We start from the raw sequence: 18,697 nt of genomic DNA on the forward strand, positions 1-18,697 counted from the left end.
TGCTGCTTTCACCAGCACATAACAGAGAACCTGGAGCCACAATGCATTTTGTCACACAGCTCTGAAGAGGAGTGAGGCATATGTGCAGCTCCCTTACAGTGCAGACTCAGCCTAAAGTCACAAGTCATCTGCACTGAGAAGACAGGACTTGTTACATCTGTTACTTCCAGTGGTGCATGTTCCATGCTACTGGCCAGTCCCAGGAGAACAGAGTGCTGGTAAGGCAGTAGTGAAAGTGCGTCTAACCAATCATGGAATCTCAACAGTCCATTTTCACCATGATCAGAAAATATGGAAGAGGGAAGAAAAATCCACTTCTAGAGCAGGAAGAGCCATATTCTTATTTGAATATGATTCAATAGATTGTAAGACCATAAGTAAGAGCAGAACTTTTCTCCGCACAATCATCTTAAAAATAGATAGAGTCAGCCAAATGTGTGGTTCATGTAACTAAGTAAAGATGGAACTAGTCTTAGTGAAACAAAGGGCCATTGACCAGCATCGCTGGCTGTGGATTCTGCAGGCTTTGAGGAGATGAATAGTGGCACCACAATTAAATCACTCATAAGATGGTTGAATGTTAAATTAGTTAGACACTGATGTAATGTTACCATCTATTATAATTCATTCTTTCTCTCTCTGTACATATGTGTGTTTAGATTAATCATTTAATAGTTAGTTTGATTACCATATTGATGGTAAGGAGGTTTATTGCCATCCATTTTGGGAAACCATGTACCATGCTAATAAAGCAAAGTTAATTTACTCTATAGTTAACTCTTAAATCACAGATGTTTAGGAATTGGAACAAAGAAGTCTCTTGTGCAACTTTTTTTTGTGAGGGAAAAATATATGGTGACTTTGATTGCAAGTATTGATGCTTACCAATGCATCATCTATTGCAATGAGATGACAGTGTAGGTTTTTTTTTCTCTACTCAATGCAGTTAGTATCAATGCATGAAGCACAGGAGGACAGGAAGTACCTGCTGTTTTAGCCAAGGTGATGTTGACTCCCCTGTGTGTGGCCTCCATGGCAGCACAGATAGCTGTGATCTGCAGAGCTCCTCCATCTCATGTTTATATAAAATATGAAGAAATCAGTAAAGGGGCTTTTTGTTTTACTTATCCTGGAAAGTTCTGAATTACAAGAAATACCTAATTTGATTTTGATGTGGTTCTCCGAAACATCAAAGAACTCAAGGAGAATTTGCAACTCTCAATGGAAGAATGGGACAGGACTGTTGTGTTATAACGAAGCGGCCAAAGGAGAACATATTTATTGCCTTTTTCTGTGAAATGAATGTACATTTATTGCCCTTTTCTGTGAAATGAAGAACAAACAGCTGTCTTCCTTTTCTGCCCCTGCCCTGGAAACACACACATACACACATTTCGCTAGTCTTGTTATCTTGTCTAGTCTGTTAGGTCTGCAAACCAAGTCCTGAGTATATAATGTAAAAATGTATAGGAATACATGAAAAGCAGCTCAAAGGACCAAATTCTAGGAAAAATGCCAAAATTAGACTGACACTACCCGAGATGTGCTGAGATATAAGATTTAGTAGTAATTAACGTACCAATTACGTGGGATTGAGCTGGGCCATTTATCTGAACCTTCACGCAAATCTTGCTGTCAGATATGTAGACATCTGTGCTGGTCACAGCGATCCCCATCACCTCTGTAAACTTGAACTTCCTCTCTCTACACTTAAAAAGTGTCTTAAATGCAGTGTTACGGGGTTCCTGATACCTAAAGGAGATCTCCAGACCACGCACTGCAAGTCTACTGCAGCATAGCTCTTGTTCAGCCCACAGTATCCCCGGCTCCCTCAGGTCGAAGCAAGCCTTTGGGAATGATCCAAATCAGCGAGAGCCCTGTGCAACACCATGGGACATTTCTGGTGCAGAGGGGCATGCCTGCTGGCCACTCTGGCAAGGGGCAGTGCAGGGAGTAGTTGGGTGGCAGGGATGCTTGGGGAGGGCTGGGCAGTGGTGCCTGTGCAGGCAGCAGCCCAGAGGCAGCAGCCCTGCTGTGAATGAACCTCTGTGCCTGTGCTGGGGTGGGAATAATCTGCCCTTTCAGTGCTGTCCGACCTCCGGTGTCCTAGCAACACAAAGCTGTTCGACTGAATATTCTGTGGCATTCCTCATTTACACGTAACAGATATTGGCTGTTCTTTAAGCCTGGCTGATTTCCCATTATGGCTTTCGAACAACAGGCTTGATACAGGAAGGAGAAGGGAAAGGGCTACTTAGGAGATAATTTTATGAAACCACATATTTTTTCGGTGGAGAAATTACACTGGAATGTTTCCTTGCTTGAGAAAGCACCGAGCAGACTGAGTAAGTCTGTGCATTACGTCAACCTTGTGCTTTGTAGGCATCTTTTATGGGACACAGAGAGAGTGAACCATGTGCAGGGGCTAAATGCTTTGGAGAGGGAGAAACTGCTTGTGGCCTCAATATTGAAAAAGGGGTGCAGTCAAGCACTAACTTATTAATGTTACTTGAATCTGATTTTGACTTTTAGCTACAAAGTTGCTGCTCCATGGGGCCATACAACAAACATGGACACTCCGCGCTTAAATCAGCTACTCACACTTTTTTATGATTCTAAACCTTGTAGTTTGCAGAGGTGTGATTCATGATTGTTGCAGGGCCTTTCCCATTTTTGAAAATTGGAGCCAATCATTTGGAAGAGATTTTTATTATTTTGTGGTGAATATGAGAAGGCTTTGTAATGACTTTTAATCTAAGATAGTCTTTAGTGCTGCAACCTGTGTCTTCATGGACAGTCAGCTACAGTAAAATTTGAGCCAGTCTGCCCTTGCTGGACCATGAAATACTTGCATAAGTAATGAAGGTTACAGAAGTCAGCATTAAGTTTCTTAAAATAAATAAAAGTAGTATTTTCTTCCATGAATGGCATGCTGAAGGAGGGCTAGTTAGATCTTTTAGTCTAACTCGGTGTGTGACAAACAGTAAGGAAACCATTAATGTCTACTGGAAGGAGGATGACATTCTGTGTTTTCTCTGAAGTGCCTGATGGCTTGAGATGGTCCCACCACCGTGGATAAGCTCTTCAAATGAATGCAGTCAGTGAGAAAAACTTGTGCCTTCTGGTTTGGATATATCTTTGATTTTCATGGGTTTTATGTCTTTATCTGCTGGATATTAGTTGTTGTTGTTGAATGTATGCTCTTGGTGTGGCTACTCCCCAGTTATTGTCAGGGCCTCTCAGCTTTCTCATTGATGAGCTCTTCAAGGCTTTTATTCAAGTTCCTTGCTGCCTTTTTGAACTCAGACCTTTATTCTCATGGCTCTAACCTAAATGGTTTCCAGTGTAGCCATCTCCTTTATTGTTCTCCAAAACCAGACATCACATTTCAGTAGCAGTCTCACAGCAGAGGAGCACAGGTTAGCCCACAAATCGCTAAACTGACTTCTGAAATAGCAGAGAATTTTAAGTATTCTCTTTAAAGCAATGCCTCAGAATAGAAGAATATCAAGATGTAAATGGCATTTGGGCTTGGGGTCCAAAAGAAATAGGTTTTGATGAGACCTAGAGAAGCAGCAGGAAGGTGGTCCGGACTGAAGCAGAGAATAAAGTGAGATTTGGATTTGGAATCCTCTTCTACTCTTCTTGTGCTCTACAAGTTGATTTCTCTTGTCCCTCTGTGGAGCGCAATGTTAGCTCCCTCCACCCATGAGCTGAAAGTGAGGTTCTTCCACCTCCTCCTTTCTACTTAGCTGCAATAGAGAAGAGGAGGCAATAGCCCTGTATCCTCTCTTCCCCTGCATGGAGCTATAGTCTGAAAAAAGGTTGCTCAGTTTAGTGTCACCAGGGAAAGCAAGGAGAGTTGTGATAATGTGGGTCAAAGTTATCTGCAATACTATTTGAGAATGTACTGCTGAAGTGATACTGTGTTAGCATTTCAGTGAGAACTAGCTTCTTGGAGAGTTTCAAGTGTGAGATTACTTGTAGTAACTGTACACTAGGTATTAGGAACACACAGGATTAGGTTCTTAATGGATTGTTACAAGGTTTTACAGCCAAGTCAGACTTTGGCTATGACAGATGACATTCATCTTAAACATTCCTTTCAAGTATTTTCATCCTAGTTTTCTGTCCCTGATGAAACTCGTATCTTCTGGGAATAAATGCTTGATACCAAGCACCATTATCTGAAGAAATCATGTTAGAGGGACCATCCTAAAACACGATTTACTGCTTTTAAGTATAGCAATGTATTTATATGCCCAGCCTGCCAATAAATTGTTGAATAACAAAAAAAAACTTGTAAAGTGTAGATGAAAAGTCTGGTGTGGAGGAGTGAAAGTACAGGGAAAAATTAAAAATAATTAAAAAAAATAAAGAAGAGTGAGGTCTCAGTCCATGTAAGTTATTTGATGACATGGAGGGTCAGGGTTTCACCATCTGCATTTGATCTGTATGCAGCCTCAGCAGACATGGAGTAGTGTGTGCAGTAGTTTTCTTGACTACTGTAACGAACAGTGTGATGATGGTGTTGGCTATCTTGACATGGAGTTGGTAAGGAAGGATAGCTGTGATTGCAATTAGTACCTCACTGCATGTTTCTTCATGGTATGTCTGTGACTCAGGGAGCCTAATTGATTTTCTTCAGAAGAAGCCCGCTGACTGGTCACAGTGTGGGGAGGATGAGACCAGACTGGGGTTTAGTCTGCAGGGACTGGAGGCTTTAGTGAGGATGACCTCAGATGAAATGGCAACAGATTTCTCAGAGGTGGAAAGGAGGGTTTATGAAAAGTTCCAGCTGGGGTCCGTGCTGCGAGTTGCACCTTCTGTCAGTGTGCTAAGACCCTGCCAGCAAGGCTTCAAAACTGAAATCCCTGTTTCCCAAATGCTTTTAATTGCCTGTCTCACATGGATGGCCCTGCAGTTGCTGTTTTGGGACTAACAGCTCATGAGACTTGCTGTGCATTTCAATGAAGTCCCTGAATAATATATTCAAGCAACAAGGGCTCACTTTAGCTGAAAATTTAGGCAACCACTTACAGAGCTCTATATATGCACTTAGAAAACTTCAGTATCTCTGATGTTCAAGCCTGTGCCTTTAAAAACCCATGCCTATTCCACAAAGTTTTAACCAGTGTATAAGAAACGACAGTTATTTTGAGTAGCTAACATTCCTCTGGGCTCATATGAGAGAGAGAGCAAATTCTGTCTTCCTTTAGAAGAAATTCCGGATACCTTTAAAAAGGAAGGTTCACAAAGAGGCTGTTGTTTATTTATTCAGAGGTAGCATTTAGTCTATACAAATCAAACAAACAGATTACTCTGAAATACAAGAGTACAGTGACAATAGGTAATAAAAAGTAGATTAAATAGACCTGGGATTGTGATTTTATTGTTCGTTGTTGATGAAAGCATGAAATCTCAGCAAGCCAGTCAGAATCATTTGAGCATCTTTTCCCCAGTAAGGAAGTTAGTTCCGGTTTTTATCTTTGCTGAATATAGTCAAGCATGACCTGAAATATGACCACAGTATCTCTGTAGATGTATCTAATGTCTTGACCTAGTTGAAATCTTCAAACACTGGTGGAAATAGTCAGTGTGGTAATGTACTACTTCACAGCTCTTTAATGGGCTGCTGTCTTAAAAATGACCTTGAGATGCCCTGGCTTGTAAAGTAAGCTGGGTGATAGGCTGAATATAAATACAAAAGCATTTTGACATTCATTTATTGAGTCTCCTGCTTTGAGTGTTTTGGTACAGTAGAAGATCTCTAAGATTACAGTGTTCCTTCTATGCAGTACTATTTTTATCACAGGAAACTCTAACCTGTGGCATGAGGGTGGCTAATTTTGAAGTCTGTCTCTTATCTGAAATACTCAGGGCTGGAAGATGAGTCATGCAGGTCAAATGCAGTAGTTGGAGTTGGAAGAGATCAGCTAATCCTGTAAACTGCTTGCTGCTGGTAAATGCAGCGCTTTCACGTTCAGACCTGTAGAGACTGTACCAAAGATCCAGCTTATCATTACTGAGTTTGCAGTGAAATCCAGCACGGAGTTTGCAGCAGATTTTTTTTTGAGGCACACCGGTTGTTGTAGTATACCTATGCACCTTTTCTAGCAAGTTATCACCAGCAGTGTTAGTAATTTTTACAGTCTTTTTATGAGGTTTTAGGGTGGGTGTGTGGATAAAGGCCAGGAGGACTTTGGATGTGCAAAACACTTAACTGTTATTTCAGATTTCAAATATTCCTTGACTTGCCAGTGCCATGCAGTAGAAATCCCAAATAAACTTTAGCTGTGGCATGTTTTTGGTTCTATTCTCCTGTACTGTTATAGTGTTTGTCTGAACATAAATACTCTGAGACAGTAAGGGAATGTCTTCCAAAACAAAGCAGGTGTCAAACTTGTCTATGTTTCTACCCATACCTGTTCCAGTTCCAGCTAACTGCATGCTGGAGAAGACCAGATAGGGTTTCTTTCCTTGAAATAGGCTCTTAGGTGAGTGGGACCTGATGCTCCAGGTCCTTGGGCAGGACACGCACAGATTACAGTCCTCCTTGTGCTGGAAATGCAACAGTTTTGAGGTTGAAAATCTGTTGAAGCTGTTGTCATCAAAGTTCAAAACCTATGCTAAAGCAGAGAAAGACTGACCTCTTTTTATTTGCTACTGGTTTTCTCCAGAGTAAAACTGCCAGGACTTCATTTTAGGAGTAAAAGCAGATTTAAAAAAAACTAAGACATGGACAAAAATTACTGGTGTTTAAATAAAAAAATAACTTTTTTACATCCTCTTTTCTTCCTCTGCATGTGTCTTCCTCAAAACACTTTCCTAAGCCAGGAAAATCAACACTTCTAAGACATTTCTAAGCAAAGCTGACTTGGTTCTACTCAAGTCCTTAGAGAGAAGTCTAGAAACAAGGAACTGGGATTTTTTTTCCCTTTCTCTTCCCCCTTTCCCCCCCCCAGTCTCTCTGTGAAATCCCTCCTGCCTACATAAAGTCTGTGAGCCCACTGTAATCTGTCATTACTGTGCCTGTACTCTTGTGAGGCAGCCAGGAGTTCAGAAAGGAAGAAGGATTTCCTCAGAGTGAAGTCAGGTATCCTCTGTGTTTCAACAGGGCAAATGATGCAAAGAACGAAAAAGTGTTGTGTTCTCTGTGTTACTCGGATGCTTGGGGTCTTCACTAAGGGTGCTGTCCAGGGAAAAGGGATGGTGTTTTTTTCAAAGTTCAGTCAGACTGTAATCTAAGGAACTATTTTATCACTAAAATTATCCATAGGTGTTAGATGTCTGTCCTAATGGTGCTTCTAATTGTGATTTCAGGCAGAAGCTTTGCCCCTTAGGAGACTCACTACAGATCAGAGCAAGCATTTAGCAGCTTAAGGAGCTGAAGTCTCACCAGCAGAGACTCCAGGTCACATTAAAGACTTGGCGTTGGTGCTGTCTGGCACAAATTCAGTGGAGACTTTTGGATTCAGGAAATAATGAATTACAAGTTGTGTCTGCACCACAAAAAACAACCCTTATCAAGTAGAACAGACCTGACTTGTAGTTATTAATTTCACACTTATGTTGCTCAGTGCCCCAACATGGCTGTGACTGGTGTGATTCCAGCTGTTGTCTGGTGATTTTGTGTGTAGTTGTTTAGTGGTGCCATTCCATTATAAAAGTGAACTATCTATTGAAATTTGAGTTGATTGCATCTCAGACAATTTTGGAAACTATCAGTTGACTTCCTTTCTTGTTGCCTTCTGTCTTATAAATTTGATTTTACTTTGCAGAAGTCTTAGGAATTATTTCACATTTTTACTGTGGAAGATGTATTGCTCTAAAATCACTCATGGTTCTCTTGTCTATCTGAAATTTTCCTACAAAATACAATTTCTTCCCAAGTGTTCATTTGTGAAACGAGTCCAGTTTTAACAGCAATAATGGTAGAAATTTAGCAGACTCCACAGATGAGTCCCATCCTGTATCATTTTGGAAAATTAGTTTGCTTACCACAGGAAGTCTGAAGGAGCACGAGTAAAGATAGAAGGCTGAACATCAGCTACATAGGTAACCCTTGGCATGGAGATTTTATACTAATGCAAATTTAACTCAGTGCTGCATTGAGCAGTGTTGGAGTGAAGATGGGACATCATTCTGTCTTAGAAGCATCTGCAGTTCAGTAGTGGGGTATATGCAGTACTTGCACTCTGGTTGAATAAATGCACATGCAATTGATTTTTTTAATTATGAGGAGTCCTTCTGACTGAAGTTATGCTTAAAGTTATCCCTGCCTGCAAGTGTTTATATGATTGAGGCTGAAATCCTCTTCATCCACAGAGTAAAACTACCTGAGTTTTGGCAAGTTGTAAGTTGGATCTGCTGTATTTCTGTGGCTGCCAGTATATATGGGACTGCATTTGTAACTTCTGTTTGGTTTTGTTAGATGTGGGAAACCCTGGATCCATTTCAGTGTTTAGGGTTTTGGCTCCCTCTATGACCAGCTGCAGCTCTTCTCCATACTGAGGAGTGAGGAGCTGCTGTGATGGCTCAGTCAAAAACCCCCAAGCAATGGGGGTATCTTCTAGTATTCTGTATTGACAACACAAGAGATGAGTCCAGCACATCTCCTACCGCCACCCTGGTTTACTCAGAGCAGCCATACTTGTTGCAGATGTAATTCCAATGATATGCCAGGAGAATGTGACTCTCCAATTTAATAGCCTTGTGTCTGTGAGTAATTAAAAATAACTAGCAATGTAAAGTGATGGAGTATGTGATTAAAATTGCAATGGTCTTTATGTTGCCCTGCATTGATCCCATGCTAACATCTCTTGCAGTGTTTCATGGTTTTCTTTAAAAATGCAAGTATTTGAAATTAGGTGTCTGTGTGACTAGCCCACCTTCTGGTAACAGAGCAGGACTGTTTCAAATTTCTGTAGTTACAGGAAAAATGTTATGAAAATGTTGCCTCTTCCTCTGTGACCCAAAAAAGTTTTTTAAAACAGTAACATGAGTTTTCAAGCCAGCTGTGTGAGTGACTTTTGACTCTTTAAGTGCCTGGGGGTGACAATAAAAGGGTTAGGTGGTGCAGCAGCCATCTGGCTTTTAAAGTGGGAGGTACTCTCTTGCAAAGGGAAACGCTGCCTTGTGAGAGAGACATCTGTCATGTCACTAGCATTTTGCCTGGCTTTGCTGTATCCCCACTCCCATCTATGCATCTGCTTCCCAACCTCAACGCACCAAAAATACTGTTGTGTTTGCAAGTCTCATGAAGAATGTCACCTTTTGAGCCAGTGAGTTTAGGGGGGGGGGTTAATGGAGTCAAAGTAATTTTATTGTTAAAGAAAAAGAGATATATTGATCTGTGGCCACTTGTGGCAAGCATCATCCTTCAGGTACACAAGTTGAAAAGTGAATGTTTTTCATTATGATTTTTGTATGTATATCTATGTCCTTTCCTGCCTTTCCTGTCAAGCATCATCAGTCATGTGCACAGAAAGGCAGACAGGCGTGTGCATGGACATGCAAAGGGCAGCTTTGCCAGGCTAGTTCCCTAAGTACCAGCAGTCACTTGGCTGCCTTAACGTGGAGACATACAAAAAACACTGTTGGCAATACCAGTCATAACAATATCAATATCCTCATTTGTAAGCATTCATGCTGTGTGTTCACTAAAATATAAAGATTTTGCTCATGGCGTATTTTACTCATGGTGACAAAATTCAAGTGAAACACATTGTTGAGAAAGATGAGTTTGTTGGCATCTTTCACAGAGGCGTTTTTCCCCTTTGGAATTTTCATTTTTTTTGTACATGTGGGTATTGAAATAAAACGTTAAATCACATTTGTAACAGTGTCATTAATGTAACAACAGCCAGAGTGGTCCGGAGTTGAGGTAGCTCTAGAGTGTCCTTTGGATGCTGTCTCAGAGAGAGGGCAAAAGGAGCTGCTGGCAGTGGCTGATGTTCTCCATAGCCCCAGTCTGCCCACTGGCACCAGACTGGGTCCTGTCGGCACACACAGAGTGTTAATTACCCCAGGCAGGACAAGGCCCACTGAGGTAACCAGCCACTTTATAGAACACAAATGTTTATTCAGTTTTGTTCGGTGCTATTGACTGTGGAGGAAGGGCCAGGCTGTGGTGTTTTTCCTTTGGAAAGTCTTTCTCTGTTGGAGGAACAGTGAGTGATGGGGAGCGTTCATCTGTGCAGCTTCACAGCAGCTCAGCACAGAAGGGCTGCTGCATCTGCAGAGGAGCCTCCCATCTCTGCTCCAGAAAACAAATTAATGAAAGGAGCAATAGCAAACTTTTTGTTTAGACATTTTGTCTTTTAAAGGAGGCAGGTAGAAGCCAATCTATCAAAATTTTTGAAGCTAACTAATTGACAACTCAGAGGTGTCATCATTAGCATGTAGTGTTTTGTTCTGTGGATAAAGGCACTGATCAAAAAAGTTATACTGGATATTTGAAATGAACTTTTGAGTCTGTGCTGTCCTGAATTTGGGGGAGTAATTTATTTGCTAAGTTGAACAAGAGGCATGATTAAAGCCTGTCAATAAATACCAAGAGAGTCCTCTGACTTAGAGTTGCCCAGTGCTTGATCTCGCTGTCCTGTCACTGAAGACCTTCAGATCTTTATGTGAACCCCTAACTGTGTCTGTGAGATCCCCCTGTCTGAACTTCTTGCAAAATACTAAACACTGTACTGCAGCCCTGCAAATGACTGTGCAGGAGGGTAAGATGATGGTTTAAAGTGGATGATGATAAATCATGGTGATAAATTAAATGTTTTATTTACATGTGGCATTTCAGTACGGGGGTTGCCCGTGCTTTGCCAGGCAGCAATTAGTGCTATCTTGAGTAGCTTTGCATGGCTGTGGCTGGTTTACCTCAAAGGATGGTGAAAGCACAGGTGACCCACAGGATTCTCAGATGGGATGACAGGATCGCTGAGGCTCCCAACAGCAGAATCATACTAATCAGTATTCACAGGTTTTCAGAACTGAGTGGCTGTGGGGTTATCTGTTTCTAACTGAAAAATTATGCTGAAAGAACTTCAGGCAAACTAAGGGAAACTTACTTCAGATAAGCAGATTTTTTTTTCTGTTTACAGAATAGAATATTTTTACTGTTTAGCAGCAAATAGAAACTCTTTTAAATACAGCTTATTAAAGATTTGGGGTACCACTGGCAAATTTTCATCCCTGTCCATAGCAGATAATTGTCAATATACTAAAAATTGAGTATTTTCTGTCCTTCTGGTTTTGTTTTTTATTAAAATCATACCACTGTATTTGTGTATCTTCAACATTTGGAATCATATACAGGGACTTTAAATTCAATTGCTAAAGAAGCAAAATAGTCAAGCTTATAGCTGTTGACCTCTTAGCTGCCTGTGCATCTTCCTGTTGTTTCTTCCTGCACAACAATGGTCTGCAAATATACATGAAATGGAAAGAGAGAGCTGATTAGATTAAATGACTGTAAATGCTGTGTCGGTGGAAATGATATTGTGTAATTACCGTGTGATTTTCACTCTGTAGATACATTTTTGTATGCTCAGAACTGCTAATATCCTGTAAGACATTGTGTAGCCAGTTTTAAGCCTTTGTGCATTTCAGATTCATACAATTTTCCCTTTCTTTATTTCCCCTGACATCTCTAACCATTGCTATTAAAACTGTTGGTTTGAACCTGCTCATTTTAGATGCCAGACCAGTTTGATCAGACAGTGGTGCTTAACCAGCTGCGCTATTCTGGGATGTTGGAGACGGTCAGGATTCGGAGGGCTGGTTTCCCAGTCCGGAGGCCCTTTCAAGACTTTTATAAAAGGTAAACACACTGACTTGTGCACTTCAGCTGTAAATCACGGGTACCAAGCCAACATTCCTGTGTTGAGGAATAGAAGTAAAAAGAAAAAAAAACAATATGGCAAAAATAGAACTTAAATGAAGCAATAAATACTTTTTGTTTGCCAGGTATAAAGTCCTCATGAGAAACTTAACTCTGCCTGAAGATTTAAATGAAAAATGTGCCGTCCTACTTCGTCTGTATGACAACACAAGCACTGAATGGCAACTTGGAAAAAATAAGGTAAAATAATCTGACTGTGCATATTGTGGGGCTAGTGCTTGTACAAAGCTGAGGGGATAGGATTTAGACTGCACAGCTGCAGAGATGTAGTTGTAATGGTAATTACTTCTGGCCTTAAAAGAAGCTGTGCATGCCTGTTGGTGCTCTTGAAACCCTTATAGCAACAATTAATGGTTGTGCTGAGGAATTTGCTGTCCAAGGCACTTAGACACTGACTGGTGATTTCAGTCATGGAGAAAGAGTCCACTTGAATTTTCTGTCACTGCTCACAAGTGATAGCACTGGTGAGGATCAGAACTTGAAATATGGCATTTGGATTTTATCATCTTTAGAAATATGGAGCATGTGAGCTAACACTTTTGTTCTGCAGGGAGCTCCACTCATACTAGTAAACCCACCTACATGATGCCTCTTCAGTGGCAGAAATCGGGAAGGAATTTTAGCCAGTGTTCATGTGGCAGAGTTGAGCTCCAAGGTGTGTTTGTCATTCTAATCTGAGAATCTTTTTCAGAGGTAAACTAGACATTGATGTAGCCCAGAGCTTTTTTTTTTTAATCAAATTATTTTAATTAAAATAATCAAATTTTAATTTGAGAAGTAAAACAATCCAGGTGTTTTTGCATGCTCATTTTGCAAGTTTGATTTCAGAAAACAGCTTGTGATTTGTGCTCTTGGACTTTAACAAATGCTTTCACAAGCATTTTGGACTCAAGAGAAGATTCCCCATTGCAAGATTTGAGATTTCCTAAATATTAAAAAGTTTTTTAAAACCTTTCTCAGTGCCATAAGGTAGCAAAAATATTTTTTAAAATCTTACTGATTTCCGTATGAAACACACTTCCCCTTATCCTTTTCTCTTGAGAACTGCATAGTTTTGAAGGGTTTCTTCCATTCTGTGTGCTCAAGGAGTCTCAGATTTCTGTTGGGAAAGTTGTTTTAATCATTTTACAGTTACTGTAATAGAATATGAAATATTCTGCTAGCAATTGATGTCATCTTCCATCCCATTTATGTAGACAATGGCTTACAGACAGCACAGTGGTAACATTCAGCTGCAGAGCCGGGCTGTGTTTCCTGTTGATATAGTGTGTTGACAGTATTTATGCATGGACCCCGGAGAGTGCTTTGGCATTTTAGGGACATATATTTATCAGAACCTGAAATTGTTTTAATCAGCTGCTCGTCAGGACCTTGGCAGGAGTCGAAGTTCTGTTGTAACTTCCCTGCCTGGGGCCTGGGTTCGTCCTCCCCCAGGAGCTGCCTGTGCATTTGTATGAGTCTTCATAAACAGCTTATTGTAGAGGAAAACAAGAGGGCATTGGTTTCAGACTGAACGTGGGATGGGGCACTCTCCTGCCCCTACGTTATTTAAAATTGATAATGATTTAGCTTCAATGTGACTTTTTTTTCTTGTCTTTTACATCTACAGCTGCAATGCACCTGCTCAGGAAAAGGCATTAACCTGAGTTTAACAACTGCTTAACATCCATTTCTGTTCAGGAAGTAGCTGAATGCCTCTCTGAAGCAGCATTTTGGTGTGTTTTTAAAGCTACTGTGTTCAGAGCAAAGAAACATTGCCCACTGAGTGAAAGAAAAGGCTTTTACCACTAGTAAAAACATTGTATAGAAAGAGTTGCCCAGTGCAACTTGGACATTGGAATTCTGAGACTTTCTGTGGAATTTTTTATGTTCCTTACTGTTGGGTAATTTGTGCTAGAAAGTCTCTTTCTAGTTTTGTTCAAAACTCACAACTGTGCCTCTCCTCAAGAGTGCTGCTGCTTTGGCTTTGATGATGGGCTTTTTTTCACATAAATGCAGAGGGAAAACTACCTTCTTTTGCATTTGAACACCCCCAGAAGTCCACTGGGATTCTTTTTTTAGGTTGGTGCTTTTTTTTTTCTTTTTCACAACAAGAGAAAACCAAAAACACTTCAAAGAAAGATTCCCGCTTTTAGATGTCTTTACAGCCCTTCTCCCTTACCAGATCCCACCCTGTCCGTGAGCTTTCCTTATTGCCATGTTGTGGTGTGCAGCCTGGCTCTCATCCTGTTTAATCAACATATCACTGCACTGGCTATTTTCAGCTGCCCATGTGTTAGGCATGCCAGGCTGTTGTCACCTATAGCTGATACCAGCAGACTTGGCCTTCAAAAAAGAGAAGTTGAGAAGAGCTGCAAAAAGCGCTGACAGCAGATAGCTCACCAGTATGTGACTGTGTGGTAAAGAGCAGATGTCAAGGCAGGTGGAAGAGGGAAGCTGCCTTCCCCATGACCCTGCTTGTCTGGAGAAGCAGTTTTATTCATTTAAGGTAAAATAAGCTGTGTTAGCTCAGTGTATGTCAATGCCACATGCTAAAGCTGCCTCTAAGGGGCACTAGGCAGTTCAGGTGAGTGATCCAGGTTAGTGCTTGGAAGAGAGCCTGGGAAGCAGTCTGCCCATGGGAGAGTGGCTGGCTGTGGTAGGGTGTCTGACCCTTGCAGCTCTTTCTGTGTAACAGCAGGAAAGCACAGTCAAGTCAATATGAATATGAAAACTCTCTAATTTCTGTTTACTTCTGTAGTCCTGTAGTAGTGTCATTGGAAGCAGCAAGGCTTGTAAGTCACAATCTGATGTGACTGTGGAACAGCTAAATTTTTGGGGTGGTATTACTGTCCCTCAAAATGGGAAGTTCATTATAAGTCCTGCAGCTTCTCTGACCTGTGTTAATCTTTGGTGGGAAAGGCTGTTCAATGAATCCAGTAATTATGGGGTTTTTTTGAAAAACACTGCTCCTAATTAAAAATTCCAGTTTCCCACTGAAATCCAAAGTTAGAGGATCATCAACAAATATTTTCTTTATATTCTACTGAGGAAATAGTACATTTGTCTCTGAATTCAAAGCTGAGGCTTGCTGTTTGGACTAATATTGGCAGCACCATGGCTGTCCTTTAAATATAATGTTCTCCAAAAGTTGTTAAACCAGAAGTTTTCTTATGTAGGTGTTTCTCCGGGAGTCCTTGGAACACAAGTTGGAGAAACAGCGAGAAGTGGAAGTCACCAAGGCAGCAATGATTATCCGAGCACACATCTTAGGTTACGCAGCCCGGTAAGTTACTAGATGAGAATATTAATTATCAGGATTTGAAATAAGTGGATGGGATGTCCATCCTTCTGGGACGATTCTTAACTTTTTTTAAGGACCAGGCATTCAAATACGGTAAGTGGCTTTTGAAAATACCAGCTGAAAATACCCATGAATAAAACAAAGTTTTAATATAATTAATAGGACAGTGCAGAAATTTGGAGGTCAGCCAATATCCATTGGATTGTATCATGGCATTAGATCCATGGTGTTAGATCCATGGTGGATGGCACCTAGTGGGGCGACCCCAAGTTACCAGCTGAGATCATGATTTATCTTTGCTTCGTCATGGTGAGAAAAGAAAAGGCTAATAAAACTAATCTGTTTGGTTCTTAGAGAACCATGACATTAGGTTACCAATTAATGTTTCATTTATCTACCTGGCTTCACGCATTATGTGTTAGGTGGAGTTACTCATCCCATCTGTTTATTTCTCTGGTTTTTTTACAAGTCAGTTGAGGACAGTTTAAGGAAGCTTGTTTGCATAATGAGGTAATTTCTTTTCATGTGTATATTAGCCCTGTTCTTATATTCTGACCAGTATGTTACTTAAAAACTATATCCTTTTTTTAATGACAAAGTTATCCTGCTGTCGATGGTCTTTCTTTTCAGAGATGTGAGATGACTATCTATGTATATTCTTTCTCTTCATGTGTGCACACACACAGAGCTGTCCTTTTAGCATCTCCATGTCAGGGGGATAAGAACATGTAAGGCAGGTAATGTGTATTTCCTTAAATGAAGACACAGAAAGTGCTGTCAAAGCAATGAGAGAATCTCTTTCTTCTCAAAGAGAGAAGAATGTGAACTACAATGGGGAAACCATCACAGAGCTAGAGCTACTACTGAGAGGAGACCTCATTGCAGTCCACAACTTCCTCATGAGGGGAAGAGGAGAGGCAGGCACTCTGTTGTTACCAGTGACAGGACCAAAGGGAATGGCCTGAAGTTGTGTCAGGGGAGGTTTAGGTTGGATATTAGAAAAAGGTTCTTCCCCCAGAGGGTGGTTAGGCACTGGAACAGGTTCCCCAGGGAAGTGGTCACAGCACCAAGTCTGACAGCGTTCAAGAAGCGTTTAGATGATAATCTCAGGCACGTAGTGTGACTCTTGGGGATGGTCCTGCGCAGGGTTAAGAGTTGGACTCAATGATCCGTGTGGGTCCCTTCCAACTGAGCATATTCTGTGATTCTGTGATTGCAGGTCACCATGGCAAGATCCCTCACAACTGCTCCTTAGTTCATTGTTTCATTAGAATTTTGCTTCTTTATTTTCCCCCCCAGAAAGCGGTATAGAAAGGTTCTCTACTATGTGGTTGTGATACAGAAGAACTACAGAGCCTTCAGTGGAAGGAAAAAGTTCCTGTGCCTAAAGAAAGCAGCCATAGTTCTTCAGAAGCAGCGGCGAGGCCAGCTTGCTCGACGTCTTTACAGGGAGCGACTAGAGGAGAAGCAGAGACAAGAGGAAGAAAGAAGGAAAAAGGAGGAAGAAAGGTGCAGTATACTGTCTTACATCACTCTCCTGTCTGTGCCATATTAGATGTTGGTCTAAATAGCCTTTTATTTCAGGCTATTCCAAATCAAGGGATTTTGGAAACCTTTGCTTCTTTTGCTAAAAGATTCATGTAGCTATCATAGTAGTTTCATATTCACAAACATTCACGGTGACCTTATTTTTGGCTTTCTTTTCCATGTGGCAGATGATCCCTGTAAGTTGAGCTGTTACTCTAGAAAAGGAATGTGATGAGCTTATGTTGAGCTTGATTGACTAACCGCTTCTCTTCCCTCACTTCTAGGGAAAGACAAAGGCAAGAAGCAGAGCGTCTTGCCCAACAGGTAAATGATATTCCTAATGCTTTCAGCCATCCTGTTTATTTGAGTATCTCAACCCAGCAATTAAAAAAATAAAAGGCATCTGTAACATTTAAACTAAACTTATTACAGGAGTTGGCAGATAAAGCCAAAGGAAACTCGATACAGTTGTTTGCATGGAAATTTCCTTCACCACATGCTTCATGTAATTTCTGGAAAAGACTGAATTTTCTGCACATACTTGAGCTTCCAGTATCTGAACAAATGGAATCATGTTTGAATTTTTCTTTTTCTTTCCTTTTCTTGCTGATATAGAGGTAGGCTGCCTTTTAAATGAATGAGCATGATGCAGTATACTGCTTTAGAAATAAATTTTAAGAAAAAATCTTGCACTTAGAGGCTTTATTTGATTTTGTTTTGTTTTGTTTTGTTTTGTTTTGTTTTGTTTTATATGCAGGCTGAAGAAGAGAGAAAAAAGCAGGAACTGGCCGCCATTCAGAAAGCCCAGAAGGAGGCAGAGCTGAAGCAAGAGGTGGAAAAGCAGAAGGAAAGCAGGCAGGTGGAAGAAATCCTGCGTCTGGAAAAAGAAATCGAAGACCTACAGCGTGTAAAGAAGCAGCAGGAGCTGTCCTTGACAGAGGCTTCATTACAGAGGCTGCAGCAACTTCGAGATGAGGAGCTCCGGCGGCTGGAGGATGAAGCATGTCGAGCAGCCCAGGAGTTCCTGGAATCTCTGAACTTTGATGAGATTGACGAATGTGTCCGAAACATTGAGAGGTCTCTCTCTGTGGGCAATGGGTATCCTGCTGAGCTGACTGAACAGACTGGAAATGCCTGTAGTGAAAAGCCCAATTTTAACTTCAGCCAGCCATATCCTGAGGAGGAGGTAGATGAGGGCTTTGAAGCTGATGATGATGCATTTAAGGATTCGCCCAACCCGAGTGAGCATGGCCATTCTGATCAAAGAACCAGTGGCATCAGAACAAGTGATGATTCCTCAGAAGAAGATCCCTATATGAATGATACTGTGGTGCCAACGATTCCTGCTGTTGGCGACACCATGCTTATACCTCCTGCCCATGACACAGTCAGTCTCCACAACTCTTCAAGCGGTGAATCCACATACTGCATGCCAGAAAATGTGTCGTGTAGACCCCCAGATTCTATGGAACTTATTTCTCCCGACGGGGACTACGATTACGACCAAGACGATTATGAAGATGGTGCTATTACTTCTGGTAGCAGTGTGACCTTCTCTAACTCACATAGTAGCCAGTGGTCACCAGACTACCGGTGCTCAGTGGGGACGTACAATAGCTCTGGAGCATACCGATTTAGCTCTGAAGGAGCTCAGTCTTCTGTAAGTATCATTGGTTTTATTATCTAATAAATGATACGTGCTTTCTGATTTTTTTTTCCCTGCTGTGCCCCCGTAGAGTCACTGTAGCTGTTCTGAGAAAAGTCTGCATTGTGTAGCTAGATTTGCTTAGAGTGCATATGGAAATAGTTGTCTGTTGCCATCTAGATGGCACTGAGGTGAGTGCATTAGAGTCAGAGGTAGCTCAGATGCTGCTTGCAGTCCTGGGCTTCTGCACAGATATGGTTTTAACTGTTATAATGCAGAACTGCACATTACTTAGTGCATGGCCTTGGATGTCATTTATAAGCAAAATTATTGTTAT

The 18,697-nt window shown here is 41.1% G+C and overlaps 1 protein-coding gene across 2 annotated transcripts in view; it reads left to right on the forward strand.

Moving 5' to 3' along the window:
• Positions 1-18,697, forward strand: part of MYO10 (myosin X) — a 162,937-nt gene that overhangs the window by 119,174 nt on the left and 25,066 nt on the right. For both annotated transcript variants that reach the window (XM_017838359.1, XM_017838360.1), the window contains 6 exons: positions 11,700-11,824; positions 11,971-12,085; positions 15,064-15,170; positions 16,488-16,697; positions 17,000-17,039; positions 17,473-18,375. In XM_017838359.1, coding sequence (XP_017693848.1) covers positions 11,700-11,824; positions 11,971-12,085; positions 15,064-15,170; positions 16,488-16,697; positions 17,000-17,039; positions 17,473-18,375 — 1,500 coding nt within the window. The remainder of the gene's footprint in view (positions 1-11,699; positions 11,825-11,970; positions 12,086-15,063; positions 15,171-16,487; positions 16,698-16,999; positions 17,040-17,472; positions 18,376-18,697) is intronic.

This window comes from Lepidothrix coronata, unplaced genomic scaffold (assembly GCF_001604755.1).
Source record: "Lepidothrix coronata isolate B3197 unplaced genomic scaffold, Lepidothrix_coronata-1.0 Scaffold334, whole genome shotgun sequence".
Classification (NCBI taxonomy): domain Eukaryota; kingdom Metazoa; phylum Chordata; class Aves; order Passeriformes; family Pipridae; genus Lepidothrix; species Lepidothrix coronata.